Source organism: Onychomys torridus, chromosome 3 (assembly GCF_903995425.1).
Source record: "Onychomys torridus chromosome 3, mOncTor1.1, whole genome shotgun sequence".
NCBI classification, from domain to species: Eukaryota; Metazoa; Chordata; class Mammalia; order Rodentia; family Cricetidae; genus Onychomys; species Onychomys torridus.
In genome coordinates, this window is record NC_050445.1 from 11,131,886 (window position 1) to 11,149,234 (window position 17,349).

General features: G+C 45.2%; 1 protein-coding gene across 1 annotated transcript in view; it reads left to right on the forward strand.

Moving 5' to 3' along the window:
* The window catches only part of Creb5 (cAMP responsive element binding protein 5), a 406,844-nt gene that overhangs the window by 103,153 nt on the left and 286,342 nt on the right, over positions 1-17,349 (forward strand). The window contains exon 4 of the mRNA XM_036182853.1: positions 3,640-3,761. Within this exon, the coding sequence (XP_036038746.1) occupies positions 3,640-3,761 (122 nt within the window). The remainder of the gene's footprint in view (positions 1-3,639; positions 3,762-17,349) is intronic.

The window sequence follows — 17,349 nt, forward strand, 5'->3', positions numbered from 1 at the left end:
CAAGCATTTTAATTTACAGCTGTGGGTTTTACCCACTAAGTTCGAAGGATTTCAGGAGAAACAAGTATTTGACAAAGGCATTTGTGCCAGTGAAAATTCCTACCTCTCTGACTTAAGCAGCCAAAAGGTTGAGCTGTTCCCCCTTTGTGTATTTGCATATTTCCTGGCTTACTTGGAGCTGGTGGGATAAGAGATCAAAGATAGCTAGAGATCCTGTACTCAGTCCAATAAATGTTAGATGAAAGCGAGGTGCCATTTATTAGTTTCTTTTGCAACTGGAAAGGATATCTTATTCACCAAGATGAATCAAAACTTAGGGACAGTGTCTCTTGTATACTTCAAATGAGAGTATAGGTATTTGGATATCATGCAGCAAAGATAATCATACTTGGTAACAACTCAAGGGTCTCCCTTTGGACCATCTGCTATCGGGTGGAGGGAAGCCACTGTCTTTGCTATGCATGGCCCTACTTGTTTGGATTTATTGGTAAGGAAGCCCAAGATGATGGCCAAGGTCATCCCATCCTCACCTCCTTTGTGTGTAGGTGTGTAATGGTAACTGTGAATCTTTTGCTTTAGCATAGAAGAAAAATAATAATCTCTTAGCTTTGCTTGGAGTCTGTCCTCTCTCATATCATTTGTGATTAATGCCATGAGCCATCATGAGGCCAACACCTCAGGATACTGCTGATGTGACTTTAAACACTTCAGTTTGATTTTCTATTGAAACCAGTTCCTGTAAATTTTCAAGGTGTGCCCTCATCACTGATGAAAGGCTGCATCTAAGCTGTTATTTACCAAAAGAGCTCTGTCTGCTCTGATTTGGGGTGTTTCTGTTGCTGATGCCATAGCTGACTGATGCATGCACTTGACCATGATGCTTGGTTCTCAACCATGACTCTCAATACTTAATCTCCCACAAAAAAAGTATGGAAGAATAAGAGGAAAAGCAAGACCTGGTAAAATAAACTCCTGTGATGACAAGTGGCCAACCCTTTCTTTGTTGCATGGTGTTTCCTCAGAAACACTCTTGGGACACAGCAAAGAAGAGAGGTTTCCAATGCAGGGGTTCTATGAAGGAGAGGCAGGATTCCAAGAATGGCTTCATCTTAAAAAAATAGGCGATCATGGATAAAATGATTAATTACCAACAAAGTTATGGACTCAATTTACATATCGGGCCTGGAACAAGACTTGATTTCTTCATAAATAGGACAAGAAAAATAGGTTTTACCTAGCAGGGTAGCTGTGAATATTACTGAGATGGAAGGAAGTGCAGAGTTTCAAGTCCAGAAAGAGACTCCCAGTGGAGGAATCAGTGAAGCACAGACAGTGCCTATCTGTCTATTGCTGTACTCGGTTTCTCTACACCTCCTGTCCAGAAACTCCTTTTCTGTGGGCCTGGGTCTTATTTCTGCCCTGGTTCTAATTCCCAGGGACTCCCTCTGGCTGTCTGACTGTCTTGCAACACTTGCATAGTGTTGGGCCTGTGGGCAGTGGCTTTTCAAGTTAATCGGAGTTTCAGATTCATAGAATCCCTAACCTCTAGAACTTCATTTAAAAGTTAAAGGAGGAAGCCTAGGAAAAGGATTTATGTCCTCTAGTCATGCGATTTTCCAGATATGGTATGGATTTCTAGATTGTCAAATCCTTTTTCACACACACACACACACACACACACACACACACACACACACACATGCACAAGAGCTTTTTGATCCTGAAAGGGCAAAACATGGGATTTGGACTAAAATGAGATCCTGTCTGAAGGTGATAGAAGATTTTGAAAGAGATGGTTATAGGTTGTGTGGTCTAGTTCAGGAAGACCATTTCTCCATTTCTAGAATAGAATCTACCCTACTTATAAACAAATGCGAGACAATTTGGGTGAAAATGCTTGTGAATCACAAATTTCTGTAGAAATATATTGTTTTATATAATCATACAATGGTTATATGAATATTTGAGACACACCGAAATCCATGTGTGCATCATAGTAACGTAGTGTGCTAAAACATCATTTGCACAAAGCACAGTCTTCATGTAAGTGTTTCGGTAAGATTTGATTCACAGTCATCTGGAGTAGAGACTCACAATCTTGGATCTTGAGGATAAGAATCAGGAAAGAGCACCGCTGGAGCTTTGCTGCCCCAAAGTCCATGCCAACCCCTCAGGTACTGAATGCCCCTTTCTCATAGGCAATCAGGACAAGTTGCCTTTGAAGGGCTGATTCTATGGAGGAGGGTGGGTAACCAGCCACCTGCTTTGTGAGCAGGAAGATAGTCTGAGTCTTGGTTGATGTCTACTGGATTGCTGCGATTCACTCCTCTCTGTGTGTAGAAAAGTAAGCAGAGTCGTGATTTCCTGTGATATAGTAGTTTGTAGCATGCAGGCCTGGCACTGAGTTTTAGTATAAGGGAACTCTTTGGATAACCAGTAACTGTAGCTTCGAGAACTGTGCAGAAAGTGAAATGGAGGCAGTATACAGATCAAGCTGCACAGAAGCTACACTCAATCTCCTGTTTGCCAAGGGCTTAGGTGGGGACAATACAAGCGCACAGTGGAAGAGATGAGGGACCTGGCCTGTGATCCTGCTGTCACCACCATCTACCCAGGAGACCTGAAGAAGAGCCTAAATCTCACTGGCTCTCCAGGTTTCTCATTGCACGTGCACACGTGTGTGTGTGTGTGTGTGTGTGTGTGTGTGTGTGTGTGTGTGTTGGCTATGTCCCCTCCCTTCTGTTTATTGTATCTTCTGCCTTGAAGAAAAGTATTTTACTCAGCGCTCTTCATGTTGACTGTGCCTAATCTGAAGGAAGATAACCAGTCTTAAGGATAATTCTCCCTTACTTACTTCCCAGGGTCCTGTGAGTTTAGATTCCAGAGAATACATGGGTGTGAAAATACTATATAGATTGCAGATCATGGCTTCATCTCCTCTGGTTTTCTAAGGAGTAAGCTCTGTAGAAAGTCCAGATTATGAAAGAAATTCCTTTCCTTTTAGAGAGTATCCACAGAACATTCTTTTGGCTACAGCAAAGGAAAATAAAAATCAATAATGCTATATTTTATAAAAGATGGAAGCTGAGCATGTTTGACTTGGAACCTCTTATCATCCTTCTCTGGTTCTCAGGAGGAGATAAAATTGCTGAGCTACTTTTTGCATTAAGAAGGAGGAATTAGCAGGCCTGTTTGTTTCTTTTTGTTTTCTATGAAAATATACACTCCTTTTCTGTCCAGACTCCTGAAGTCAACTTTGAGAGTGGCATAGAAAATCTTTTGGGTTGATTTTTGTCTAAATCATTTTTTTTTTTTTTTTACAGATTAAAGTAGAAAGGCTCATTCCCATGTGTATATTCAGATGATATTGACTCCAGATACGGAGGACAAAAATATTTACTGCTGTCCAGGGATGAAGGTGGATGTGGGGGTCAGGAGGCCGGGAAGTCCTTATGTATAGCCGTCTTCTTTTCAGGGCTGTTTGTCTTCCACATGGCCATTGTAGTTAAAGGGCTAGGAGATGGTGGACAGCTGCTGGGCATCACATTAAGGTGATGGGGGAGAGGGGATGAAGGCATTTGCTTTCATTTACCGTGCATTGGAGGAAAGTCCCTGCTATTGATCTTCGGTCTCTTTCAGATCAGACTCCGACGCCCACGAGATTCCTGAAGAACTGTGAGGAGGTGGGTCTCTTCAGTGAGCTCGACTGCTCCTTTGAGCATGAGTTCAGGAAGGCTCAAGAAGAAGAGAACAGCAAGCGGGTAAGTGGGCCCGGGGGAACACTAGCGGTGTGCCTCCCCGGCACCGTGTGCAAAATGTCTGGTGCTGCAAACTGTGTTGAGGTGTTCCTAGAAGAATATTTTGAGATAAGATCTTGCTAACTAGTTCAGGCTGTTAAATGTACGATCCCCCTGACTCAGTCTCCCAAACACTGGGATTACAGATATGCCTCGATGCCTGTTTGTAATAATATTTTATACATTTGTGTGTGACCATCATACCTTTTCTTTTAAAGGGATGTGCCTCTGATTATGATAGTACACAGAGCTCAGGTTAGTCATGGGGAAATGAGTATCTGAAGCACAGAATTCAAGCTTTAGAAAAATATTACTTTGTTCTTAAAGCTGTGTCACATAAATCCACCCTCAACCAGGTTTTTTTTTTCTTTGCTAAGCATTTAACAGCAGATCTTACATAGGCAGTGTGTTCAAAAGAGAGCAGGCCAAGGGGCAGGAACAGGTAACTCATCACATGGCAGGCAACAGGCTTTTCATCTGATTTGGGCCCTGCTTGCAATTGTCTGGTTTCCATAATCTTTGGTTGTTCTCTACCAGATGCGAAATCACTTTCTGGTCACCTTATCTGGTCAGGTTACTGAACATACATTGTTGGTGAGGCAGTGAGGCTTCAACTATGGGTCATGAAATTCTTCAGGGTTTTTTTGTTCATGTTACTTTGGTAGAATTTTTAAATCTATTAACAAGATTAAGCAAAGGAGGTCACAGGTAAACTTGACAAGTGTGGTGTTCACGAGTTCTTTGTTGCTGTCTCAGGGTGTCACTAATGCACACAATGCGCTGAGCATGTTAGACACAGCCCATGGACAGAAATGTAAAACGTGGGAGACGCTTAAAAGGGATGGACATCTAAGTGGTGACAAAACCTGAAATGCCAGCTCTTCCGACTGGAAAAGACATAGTAAAAGGATCTGACAGTCTTCTGTCTGCTTCCAGACCTTTGACTCTGTGTGAAACGGCCGTAATCCTTCTCCATCAGGGGTTTCCGGTGACAGCCATACATAGTGCTAGCTCAGGGCTGGCTCCCAGTGACCAGGAAGTACTACTGTAGCAAGAGGCACACTTACAGGAGGAGTAATCACAATCAGCTCTCCTTATTTATAACTAACTGGCCATCTGTACTCACCCTCCCCTCTCACTCCTGTACCCACGTTTCCAAACACATTCCTATCTGCTGTTCCTTTCTAGGCAAATCGTAAAGTCCTGAACACTTTCAGAAGTACTTCACAAAAACTAGAAGATACAATTATATTTCATTGTGGTGCATAGAAACTTTAAAGCCCCCTGGGAGTGGTGAGGGAGAACTGGGGAGTCCTGTCCAGTAAGCCCTCTCCGCTTGAATAATATGTTTAAATTCTTTTGATCAATTTGCATGGGTAGAAGACTGAGGAATCAGTGTCATTCATTTTGCCAAGACGGTTGAAGTGGGCTTCTTGGATTCAGATCAAGATGCGTGCGTGGTCAATACAGTCTTCATATTCTTCCTGATAAAAAGGTAGTAAGCACACGCCCTTGATTTTCCTAAAGATCTTTTGCCAAGAGCAGTTGTGTGCAGCCTCAGCTGGGGGCGTGGCTTTCAGCGTGCTCCTGAGGAGTTAGTCATGACTCCACGTGAAGCCTTCTGCAAGCAGTTCTTGCAGATCTGAATTCCAGGAAATGGTTTGCTTCCCCTGAGGAACTTGAGCATTTTTCTGCTGTGGCTGTGAGAAGCGTATACTGGTTGTGTTTCTCTTTTTGCTCAGACTGCTGGACTATCACAAAGCCAAGGGCACTGCTTAACTTGGAGAGCTCTTTAGACTGCTATATGAGTAATATTTTACTTCCTCCATCTACTAGACTTTCAGTTCTAGTTTATGTTTCCTCTGGTTCTGATTTCTAATGAAACAAAAATATTTTCATGCTATACATGTTTGGTGAATTGCCTTATATTTCTTGTAGGTTGAGGAGACATGAACTCATTAAAATTTAAAAATGGAAGCATGAAATAAGCAGACCTGAGCAGGAGTACTGTGGTAAAGGCGGGATAGTGTTTTTCTCATGTTCAAATGTTGCTCATCGCCATGGGATGTGCTCATGATGGGTGTGGGGGAGCGGCTGCAGACAGGCCCTTCAGGACACCATAGCAAGCCCTGGGAGCCAGGCCACTTTCAGCTTGTTGAGGCTCCCTCTTCTTCTGTTTGGTTCAAACCAGAGGGACCAAATCCAGCCTTGGGTGGCCATCACTACAGGAGGGGACATCTCCCCAGTGACTAATGCACTGTGACTCACGGAGCAGCAAAGTGGCTGTGTTGGTGGCTTATCCCCTGGCAGGGCTTTAGACCCACTGGGTGGGGAGCACACAGAGCATCCGTGTTCCCAGTCTGAAGGTGTGCTGTCTCCTCCCTCCAGGACTGCAGTTCTCCCATGTTAGCACCCCTGGAGGCCTGCAGCCTGAGGCTCCTGCTGCATTTCTTCTTTGGCTGCTTGGGAAAGTAGAGACATAAAGCCCACACTCACTGAGCTCACTAGTGTTTTCCAGCGATCCTCCTCCCCTTCTTTCCTTTGCTGGACAAGCAGGTGCTGACTCGTTTTCAGCAAAGTTTTTCTTCCCAGTGCTCAAGGTGAGGCCTAGGGCCTCATGTATGACAGGCCAGCCTTCTGTCACTGGGGTACATCCCTAAGCCCGATTCCCAATTATTTCCGTTTAATTCTACATCTCCAACTGTTTTTTCATTTCTTTGCCTCAGCCCCCTTTCTCTCTCTCTCTCTCTCTCTCTCTCTCTCTCTCTCTCTTTCTCCTTCTCTTTGGTTCTTGCTCTTTCTCACTTTCCTTCCACCCCTTTGTTGCATACATGTGTTCATGTGGGTAAACATGCCATGTCTGGCTTTTATGGGAGTGCTTGGCATCTAAACTCAGGTTCTTACACTTGCATGGCATCTCCTCAGCTCGTTCCTGGCCCAATTCTTCTAATGGGAAAGTACTTGAATTGTTTCTTCAGTAGAGCTTTATAAAATGGAAGATGTTTTCACTAATTTGGAGAACTTGGTTTAAATGGTCCTGTGCTTTTACCTTTACATCTCTAGCTGTTGGGATAGAAAATCCAGATAAAAGGCAAATAGAGAATGGATTCTGATTCGTCTGTACCCATTGAAACAATTCCGTTCTTTTGACTCTGAATCCAATTCTGACATCCCTTTTCCAAAATAATCTCCGTGTGTATTTGGAAAGGTTATAGCAGGTCATAGCCAGGGGCAGCAGATAAAAGTCTCCAAGATTATCTCTATTTCTGATACTAAAAGTTGCTCGTCACCTCATAACTCTTCTGAGGGAAATCCTAGTCTTGGAAAGTGTACAACTGCCCAGCAGACATTGCAAAGATCAGTTTCCCATGACTTAGAACTCAGCAGGCTGTACTCTGGGACTCGTAACTTGTTCACCAGCCTCCATTCAGGGAATGTTTTAGGGTGACCACAATATATCAAGTACTATCTAAGTCATGATGAAGACAGCAACAAATATAAATGATTAAAAAGCAAGCAAGCAATGCCTCAGCTTTCAGATGCCTTACATTTCATGGACCAGACAAACAACACACCAGTGAAAAATGCCCCATGGTGGACAGGTGCTATGGAGTTATGCCCCATGGTGGACAGGTGCTATGGAGTTATACCCCATGGTAAACAGGTGCTATGGAGTTATGCCCCATGGTGGACAGGTGCTATGGAGCTTTGCCTCATGGTACACAGGTGATATGGAGCTTTGCCCCATGGTAGTCAGATGCTATGGAGCTTTGCCCATGGTGCACAGGTGCTATGGAGCTTTGCCTCATGGTACACAGGTGCTATGGAGCTTTGTCCTATGGTAGTCAGATGCTATGAAGCTTTGCCCATGGTGCACAGGTGCTATGGAGCTTTGCCCCATGGTGCACAGGTGCTAAGGAGCTTTGCCCCATGGTACACAGGTGCTATGGAGCTTTGCCCCATGGTGCACAGATGCTATGGAGCTTTGCCTCATGATGGTCAGGTGCTATGGAGTTATGTCCCATAGTGGTAAATGCTATGGAGTTAAATGCAGATGTGAAGGTGCTGTGGAGTTAAATGCAGCTGTGAAGGAACCCAGGCAGGGTTGGATGTAGTCATTGGGAACATCCCAACCCAGTGGACACAGAGACCCAAGCAGAAGGCCTGAGCCTGAGAAGATGATCTGTGAGAACTGAGAGAATATGTGTAAAGGACTGAGACTGGGTGATGGGATGTGTGTTGGAAAAGTTCTGAAGACAGGTACAGTTGGGGAAGGGTACATTAAAGAGCCCAGTGTGGGGAGGCAGGCCAAGAAGGGTGCTGCAGGCCATGTAAAATGTCCCATTTTGACACTGACTCAAAATGAGATGGGGAACCATCGGGCGGTTCTGAGTTGAGAACTGGCAGGACCTGAGGTAAGGCTTTAGAAAGATTTTGACTGCTGAGCAGAAAGCCAATGGTTGGAGACAGGAAGAGAAAACATTTAAGGAAGAATTGAAAGAAATCTAGGTTAATGCTGGTAGACTATTTTCCTAAAATAGAGATGGGGGATGTGGCTGGGATCTACGGATATTTTAAGGACAGAGGTGATAGTTTTGCTGGTAGAATATACCGGAAGTAACAGGAAGAGGGGACTCAGAGAACACCTGCAACTGGAAAGATGGAGTGGCTGTGAGGAGGACAGGGTTAGGAGAGCCTGATGTGAGAAGGACAGGGTTAGGAGAGCCTAATGTGAGGAGGACAGGGTTAGGAGAGCCTAATGTGAGAAGGACAGGGTTAGGAGAGCCTGATGTGAGGAGGACAGGGTTAGGAGAGCCTGGTGTGGGGAGAACAGGGTTAGGAGAGCCTGATGTGAGGAGGACAGGGTTAGGAGAGCCTGGTGTGAGAAGGACAGGGTTAGGAGAGCCTGATGTGAGAAGGACAGGGTTAGGAGAGCCTGATGTGAGAAGGACAGGGTTAGGAGAGCCTGATGTGAGAAGGACAGGGTTAGGAGAGCCTGATGTGAGAAGGACAGGGTTAGGAGAGCCTGATGTGAGAAGGACAGGGTTAGGAGAGCCTGATGTGAGAAGGACAGGGTTAGGAGAGCCTGGTGTGAGAAGAGCAGGGTTAGGAGAGCCTGATGTGAGAAGGACAGGGTTAGGAGAGCCTGATGTGAGAAGAGCAGGGTTAGGAGAGCCTAATGTGAGAAGGACAGGGTTAGGAGAGCCTGATGTGAGGAGGACAGGGTTAGGAGAGCCTAATGTGAGAAGGACAGGGTTAGGAGAGCCTGATGTGAGAAGGACAGGGTTAGGAGAGCCTGGTGTGAGAAGGACAGGGTTAGGAGAGCCTGATGTGAGAAGGACAGGGTTAGGAGAGCCTGATGTTTGATTTCATGAGACTGAAGGGACTCACTTCTGACAGGGGTGGGTGTGAGTGGAGATCTAAACATGAGCCGGGCAGAGTTTTCCAAATCTCTCCAGTTCAGACTTCATTCAACTCTGTTCAGTGGAAAATGAGTCAGGAAGAACCAGACTGAGGCCCAACTCTTTCAGAAATTCTGAGGGGAAAATTGGGGTACAGATTTTGTGGTCCAGGTCAGAAGAAAGAAAAATAAAAAGTTTTTTTTTTTTTTTTAAAGTAAAGGGATGAATTGGCCTTTCACATTTAATTCCTTTCTAGAAAAGAGACTGAGCAACACACAAGCAGGCATGTATTCCATTGATATAACAGCAGTTTTGCACATGGGTGCACATGTAGTTTGTGCATGTATGTGAACACATGGTTTTTGCACAAGTGTTTGCTCTTTCTCCCCTCCCCGATTCTCTCTCAATCAAAGGGATTAGAAAATGAAATCCTTTGTCTTACTGAGAGAAATATAACATTACAGCCTACCATGGCCAAAGACCCCATGGATAAGAAACACAGTGTGTAAGTGCTACACGTTGGGATTTTCCTGTAGGACCTAAATATGGCTCATTTATGCTGATGCCGAAATAGCAAATTAGGGAATCTAGAATTCCTTCTCAAATGATGAAAGTGCAGTCTGTCCCTAGAGGGTATTGACATGGGGAAAAGGGACAAGTTATGATCTTAAGATCTTGTATCTCAGCTCAGTGGGGATGATGGAACTGGTCATGGCCGGGGCAGTCCCAGCTCTGAAAGGCCAGGCTGCTTACGCTCATTAAATTCTGTGCCTGGCTGTGTTACCAGATGACACCGGTTGCTTAGAGAGAGAAGAGGCCAAGGGAGGAGGCTGTCGGCCTCTTCTTACTGCCTTGCCCTTGCCAGCCACTAGCAGGCATAGTTGCCTTCTGGGGAGGGTCTGGGGGTAGTGGGTCTGGGAGGAAAATCAGACACCATGCTGAGCAAACTCGCAACAGCTGCCTGTTTCCGGTTAGGATAATATGTTGCTGCTAAGATATTTGTGTAAAGCAATCCTACCCTCCCCAAGAAGTCCAGACGAAAAGAATGTTTTGAAACCTAAACTTGGTTTTACCCTGGTTTTGAACAGTCTCCTTGTTTGCTTAATCCTTTCGTATGAGACCATTTTTTCATCTTTTCCATTTTTTATCGGCCTGGCTAAAAGGAAACAGCCTTTGACAGTGATAATGGAGACGACAACCTATTCCTTTTCCCTCCCAGTGACTGGGAAACCCAAGGCTTGGAAGGATCCCTTTGTTCTCTCATTTCAGCACAGGACAAATGGAAGTCACGTTCGACTTCCTCCTTATCAGTTACCATTCTCATTGTAGCTAGAATTCGGTGTGAGGAAGAGAATTTGGCTTGATTCTTGCATCCCACTCAGGGGAGTAACTAAGCCAGTGGACGAACTGGAAGCTATTTCATGTGTTTGAGGTCACTGGAATTTAAGAATGATGAGTCCTGTCCTAACGGGTTTAGTGAGAGCCGGTGTCTATGGCCGAATGTGTGAATAAATTAGGATGTGACCAAGGTCTTGCCTCAGTTTACAATGGAATGGACAATACAACAGTCATAAGACTGTGTTTGATTGTACCTCCAGAGCAGTAAAATGCCCAGAGCGTTGTTAGGAGAAGTGAGTGAACACAACGTCAATATGTCGGATGTGGATGGTGAGGGAAGTCCATGGCTTAAAGGGGCGGGGCTGAGACAGGTATTAGCTGTTTGTTTCTTGTCACCCTCAGTTCCTTAAAACCCGATCTGTCATAGTAAAGGGGGGAAAGTGGAGGTTGGTAGGTTAACGTTGAATCCTAAATTATTTGGCAGTAGTCAGAAACTGTGGTCAGCCAGTGTTACCCGTTAGATCAGAGGGTCGAGCAGCAGCAACTGCAGAGCAGTGTCTCCTGGCTTGGAGTTTTAATTATTGGAACTACTCGCCACAGATTTTATTCACGTTTTCTCTCACCCGATGTTTGGCATGGTAAGTTAGAGTTAGGTCTCTACCTGACCTCTCTTTGATGCTAAGTTTCTGGAGTCTGGAGTCGCAGCTGGACAGACGATGCATTCATGCTGTGCCTGTAATGCACATTCTCATCTGCAGTTGCAAAGGAGAGCTTGGAAGAGGAGCTGGACTGCTCGAACACTCAGTGTTGCTTGCTATGAGGAATTCATTCACTTCAAAACCTTCATTTAGTTGGAAATTGGTGAAAGAAATAGCTTTTTTTTTTTTTGCATCAGGATTTCCTGTTCACTGGTGACTGGATGTGGTCATGATCAAGTATTCACGTTTTTTCAAAGCATTTTCATGTCCCTGTTATTAATGTTAAAAGAAAGTAGATGGCTAGTCTGTGTGGCTTTTTCCTTCCTCTGTCCTTATTTGGGTGTGTCCCCCTGGGGCAGTTCTAGGTATTCATCTCTTCAGAAAGCCACATGTCTCCTAGCTGCTAACATCTGGCCCTCACCCAGAACCTAAAGACTAGTCTTCAACATGCAGTAGCTTCAGCTATTGCTGTTCCTCTTTGGAGAGGCCTCTGTGGTCCAACTTAGCTTACTCATGCCTCTTGCCAGGGTATAGACCCCCTGCCATATCTGACTCCCTTGGTTCTGTCAAGCAAAGTGTGCCCTCACTGAAGGACTCAACTTAGCTCTACTCAGATGGTCCCACTAGGAGTCTTCTGAGGAAAAGAGGTCCCTCAGAAACCGAGGAAAAGGGCCCTGGGTCTCTGTCACCTCAGGCTAGAGCATCCCGTTGGGCGATTGCTGAGAATCCCCGAAAGGTGATTTGGTCTTTAGCACAACTCTAAGTATTGTTGTGGAATCCAATGCTTCAGAAAAGAAACTAACTAAATTGTGTAAAACTAGAGACCAGTTGTTCTTAAATCTTTCTTCCTCTTGACATTAGAACATACAGCCATTGTCCAGAAGTAGCTTGAGATCTCAAGAGGATAAACAAAAGTTGATATGAAAGATATTAACCACGGCATCCTATGGTGTTTTCCGACATGCCACATCCATATATGGTCAGCCAGGTGTGGGTACTATAAAATCTCTGCTTGAAATATATGAATAAGGCCAATAAGGGAGGTAAGGGCCACTAAAACTTTTTCAAATGAAAAAGAAATCATCAAGAGCTGGGGAATGTGTTTCGTCTGCCTCACGCCTGCCTTCTTATCACGCATTTAGAAAGTGAGTGAAATTGTCTTAAGTGGCTGGGATGATCCTCACTAAAGCCGCCATGAAGAAAAAACAGTAACTTTCTCAGCAGGAGACTTTTTCCTCAGGGTGATCCCTCTATTCTGGGATGAGCTGGATTCTCAGCTTGTTTAAATCCCTTCTTACCTATCCCGAGGCAAGCTGGCCACCACAGGATTTCAATGTATTAATGTAATGGGAATCACAACACCAAATGGATAGGTACTCTCCTCTAAAGGAACCAGCCTGCAGCCGTGAGTAATACGGGGTTTCCAAGGCACCAGACACAGAGCACTAAAGGGGTGAGTTGGGCTCTAAGTCTTTGCTTAGGATCTTCTTCAGGCTGCCTTGCACTGATGCTCTCAAAGGCAGGCCGGAAAATCAACCCGTTCTGGGCTAGATTCAAACAAAATGGCTAAGAAATGAAGCTTCCATTCCAGGCAGAAAACAGCATGCTATTTATGGAAAATTGGAGCAAATGTTAAACTTCATGAGCATCTGTGGTGAAGTCACTTACCTGGGCCCCTCACCGAGATGTGAGAAGAAACTGGCATTCTAAAAAGAGGGGAGGAAAAGAAAATAATCGTTGCAAGAACCTGCCTTTGCCTCCTCCATCATGCGGTAAATCCGGCTGAATGTATGGGCAGGAGCAGGTATGGGAGTGATTTGCCAGGGGACCAGCTCAGCATTTGTGTGTTGTTATTTCCATATTGATAAGTTGGAGGGCAGGAACTAGGATTCCGAGCATTCCTCCTGTTCATATTTCCATCGTAGTGGATGTCAGATCACACCTGTGGGTTAGTGTTGGCCGGCACATCACAGTCACTCAGGGGCGTTATCCTTGTTCTTGATGCAGTGATCCCCACAGCCAACAGAGCTGGCAAAGTTCATGAATTTTGCCTGCACTCAATGTTCCTCATTTTGTGGAGCTAGCTCTTTTGGCAAACTGAAGGGGTTCACAGGCCACCTTGCCTGGAGGTGAGGTCAGTGTGACTCCTTGGAGTCACCCATTGTCACCTGCCTGCTCTGCTGCCCCTGTCAACAGAGGGACACCTGGTGGCTTTTTGGACTCACCTGTGGCTCCTTTGTTCTTCGCTTTCTGAAACCTTACCAGCTGTTTTATTTATTCCCTTCGAGACTGTGGCTCTGTTACTTGTGACACATTTAGTCCTCTCGTGTGGCTCTCAACTAGCATTCCCTAAGGACTCCGCTCTCAGCATCACCTGGGCATGCCATTTCTGATAAAACTGCATCATGCACGGCAGGATGAGACAATGAGCGTGCAGGATCACATAATCATTTTGGAGCTATAAGGTTGGTGACCCACTTATGAGAAGTCTGTGCCCCCAGTCCTGTCTTTGAAGGAAAGACATTATATTTGGGGTTTGGCATGGCTTCAGCTACATGCATCCTCCAGAACTGAGTTACATGTGGGAAACACCATCTGCTGTATGAAAACTTTGAAAGCCAGTCAAAGAACTGACCAAATCCTGTCTAGGCTGGTGCTGTGTGCAGACCTTTTCTGTGGCTTTACACTGAGGTGGGAGGTCATTCAGGCTCTTCTTCCTAAGGAAGAGAAGCAGATATTTGCTGTGACTGTGGGTAGACTGTCTCCAGATCAGGTACTACAGGGTAGTCTGGACCCCAGGTTGTCAGGAAGCCATCCCCTCCTTGCTTCTCCCAGGATGAATTTATAACCCCCAGAGCTTAGGAATGCCCTGCAAGGCGAGTGAACACGATTGCTGGACTGTTGGTCCTGTTGAGCCAAGCATTCCCATCCACCACTTTCTTGTGAGGGAAAGTACAACTCAGGATAGAGAAGCCTGGAGTCCTCTGAGCTCTGGATTTCAGAACACCCGGCACTGCTGCTCTTGGAACCTTGTAAGTTAGTCTTCTAAATGCTGGAAGAGAACAAGATGGTCCAGAATTGTGGCAATGCCTTTTCACAGTGTAATGGACCAAGAGTTCTTTTTAAGTGAGGCTGATTCACATGAAAATGGTGTCCTGACATGCCCTCTATTGCCAACATGAGCCTGGGCATGGAACATGGAGATGTGATGTGGGCCTGGTTTCTTTATGATGGTAAGGAATCTAAACGTTTCTCCCACTATTCTCTAAAAGTCACATGTGATTTCATTTCTCAGGCGCAAAGTCAGCTTTTGAAAACTCTGTTATCCATACACGTAGATTGAATATGTTGAGTTCTGAAGACAGAAATCATATATGCTAGGTTTGTGTACTACTATAGCCCTTAACACCTAGAATTTTCCTTCTGATGTTGTCCCAAAGGAAGCCTTGGAACCTCAAGTTCCACATCAGCAGATGCTGTTGGGAAGGGCATCTTTCTCCTGCACATCAAGAGTTGACAAATGACTCCATACTCCCAGTCTCTGCTCTAGATCTTTCTTCCTTTTTGAATCACAAGAATACACACATCTGTGTGTGATTTTAGGCAAAGTGAACAATCTAGGTTTGGGGAAAAATGCCTCACCCATTTCTCGGAGGTTCTGACAGTCAATGGTTACAGGCTAGAATCTCCTATGGTGTTCAGTTTAGCATCAGCTTCAGCATACATTAGCTGTCAAACTGGCTGATGCCCTCCAGGAAGATGGCACCACTGCTTTACCCGTTCCAAACACATATGCCCTTCCTCAGACCCCCTTGTGACAAGAGGCACATATTGTAAGACAGCTGGCCTGGGCCAGGAGTGCAGCCCGTGGTCCCGGGAGAGAGGTGCTACTTTGACCCCATAAGTGCAGTTCCACTAATTGAATGCACTAGTCACAGACTGTAGCCACTGTGCTTGGACGCCTGAGTCAGCACACTGCTATATTTTGCAGGAAAAAAAAAATGTGTGTTACTAACAAATGATGGAAGATTCCAATTCACTTTACAGCCCTAAATTCTCTATTTTGGCAAAAGTCTCACAGTGTCACCACAGACACAGATTGTATAACAGGTTTGTTGTTAAAAAATAAAAAAGCACTGAGATTCACATTTATGCTTTAAGCCAAACCGACGAGCCAGACGCTCCTATAGCAAGGGATGGCTTCGAAATCACCCTCGCCATGAAAGTGCATGGAAGTGTTCAGTTGCTCTGTAGGATATGGGCTATTATCTTAGGGTGAGTACTGTGTCCCCCTCAGCGAAACGGTTGGCTTGGGCAGTTTTCAGACATCAGTTTGTGACGTACCGAACCCCCTCATGTACACCGGGTTCTCCCTTAATCTGCAGCTCATAGAAGAAGCGCTGCCTCAGCCTCAGGCCTCAAGCTTTCCTGAGGCCCCTCTGTACCAAGGTTCCCCCAGAGACTGTTTGACATGTCAGCCGGCGGGAGAATGAAGTCCAAACAAGAACCGCTAATATTTGCATTCCTCCTTCCTTTCATGGACATGAAGAAAGAAATTGATTCTTAAAAAGTGATCCCCACTTCCTACAAGCCCCTGGCAGAGGTACCTCTCGCCTGGTGCCAAATCCCTTCCCCAGCAGCTGTTTGGTGATTCCGTGTCACTGGGCTGACTGCAAAATCTGCCATATCCTTTTAATTACCTGTTCATATTTCCGAAGTACAGGGCTCCGTGGTTCAGGGAGGGGATAAGCCTTCATTGTAATGGACTTTCAGTAAGACTATCTGTGAGATAAGAGTACTAAATCTTGGCAGTCTTTCTGGGGCACACACTCTGTGATCACACACAAACCCTTGGCTCCCCAGAGCCGTGTTGTAAATGGAGTGTAGTATGCTGGGCTGGGTAATAAGATACTGCAGAAAGGCCTGAGAGTAAGGTGCACTCTTGCTCTAGTTATGAAGATAGACATGCCGGTTGAGGGCTTAATCACAGCTGATAAATCATTTTAAGAAAGCCTATTAGAACCATATGCTGATTTTTTTTGCATTAATATAGTGTGTCTGTTTCTAGTCTAATAAGGCAGGGTTTTTTCCTCTTGTGCTCTGTCTCTAGCGTGGACTATTTATCTGTTTAAGTGATATCACTTGTGTGGGAGCATTATCTCTTTAAGGGGCACCATTAATAAAAAAAGGTGAAAGGAGATGGGGACGGAAGAAGGAATGAAGGTGCCTTTTGCCTAGTGTGCGTGCGTGTGCGTGCGTGTGTGTGTGTGTGTGTGTGTGTGCGCGTGTGCGTGTGTGTGTGTGTGTGCGTGTGTGTGCGTGTGTGTGTGTGTGCGCGTGCGCGTGTGCGTGTGTGTGTGTGTGTGCGTGTGTGTGTGTGTGTGTGTGCATGTGCGTGTGCGTGCGTGTGCGTGCGTGCATGCGTGCGTGCGTGTGTGTGTGTGTGTGTGTGTGTGTGTGTGTGTGTGTGTGTGTGTAAAGGTATGCAAGTTTATAGTATCACAAAAGAAAGAATCCAAGAGCTGAGAACAGGAAACATCTCAATTAGTTTCGGAAGGCCAGGGACCGCTCCTCACTAGGCATAAGGTAGTCATTTCGGCCCAGGTGGCTATAATACTGTAGTAAGAGATTATCTGAAGTTGGAGGCGGTGTACTGACATTTTGGTTACCTCACTTCTCCCCAAGCTAGTGGAGCTTGGCCCCAGTAACAGGTCCCAGGGCTCTTTAATGAGAGACATATTGGGGCTCCAGATTGGAGCCAAACTCTATTTATCACTAATTGCAGGGGTTTCTTGCAGAACTTTGCTATTATTTCCTGATTATATCTCTGCTCTTTTTGTTATCTTGCCAAAATTCAAACAGTAATAATTGCATGATTTATTGTTTATTTATAACCCTTCTACTGCTTCAATCCCTTTATGTAGTAGATTTCAAAACAGCAATTGCTTTTTCTAAATGCGTAATTTCTTTGGCCTTCCCGAGGGAAGTCTACATGTGTGACCCTCACTTGGAAGTCTTCAAATCCCTTCCACGTCCTTCCTTTTCTAGGATGCTATCTTGGACTGTGTATCTAAGGGCTGATGTTAGTGTAAAGAACTTATGTGCCAGGAGGAC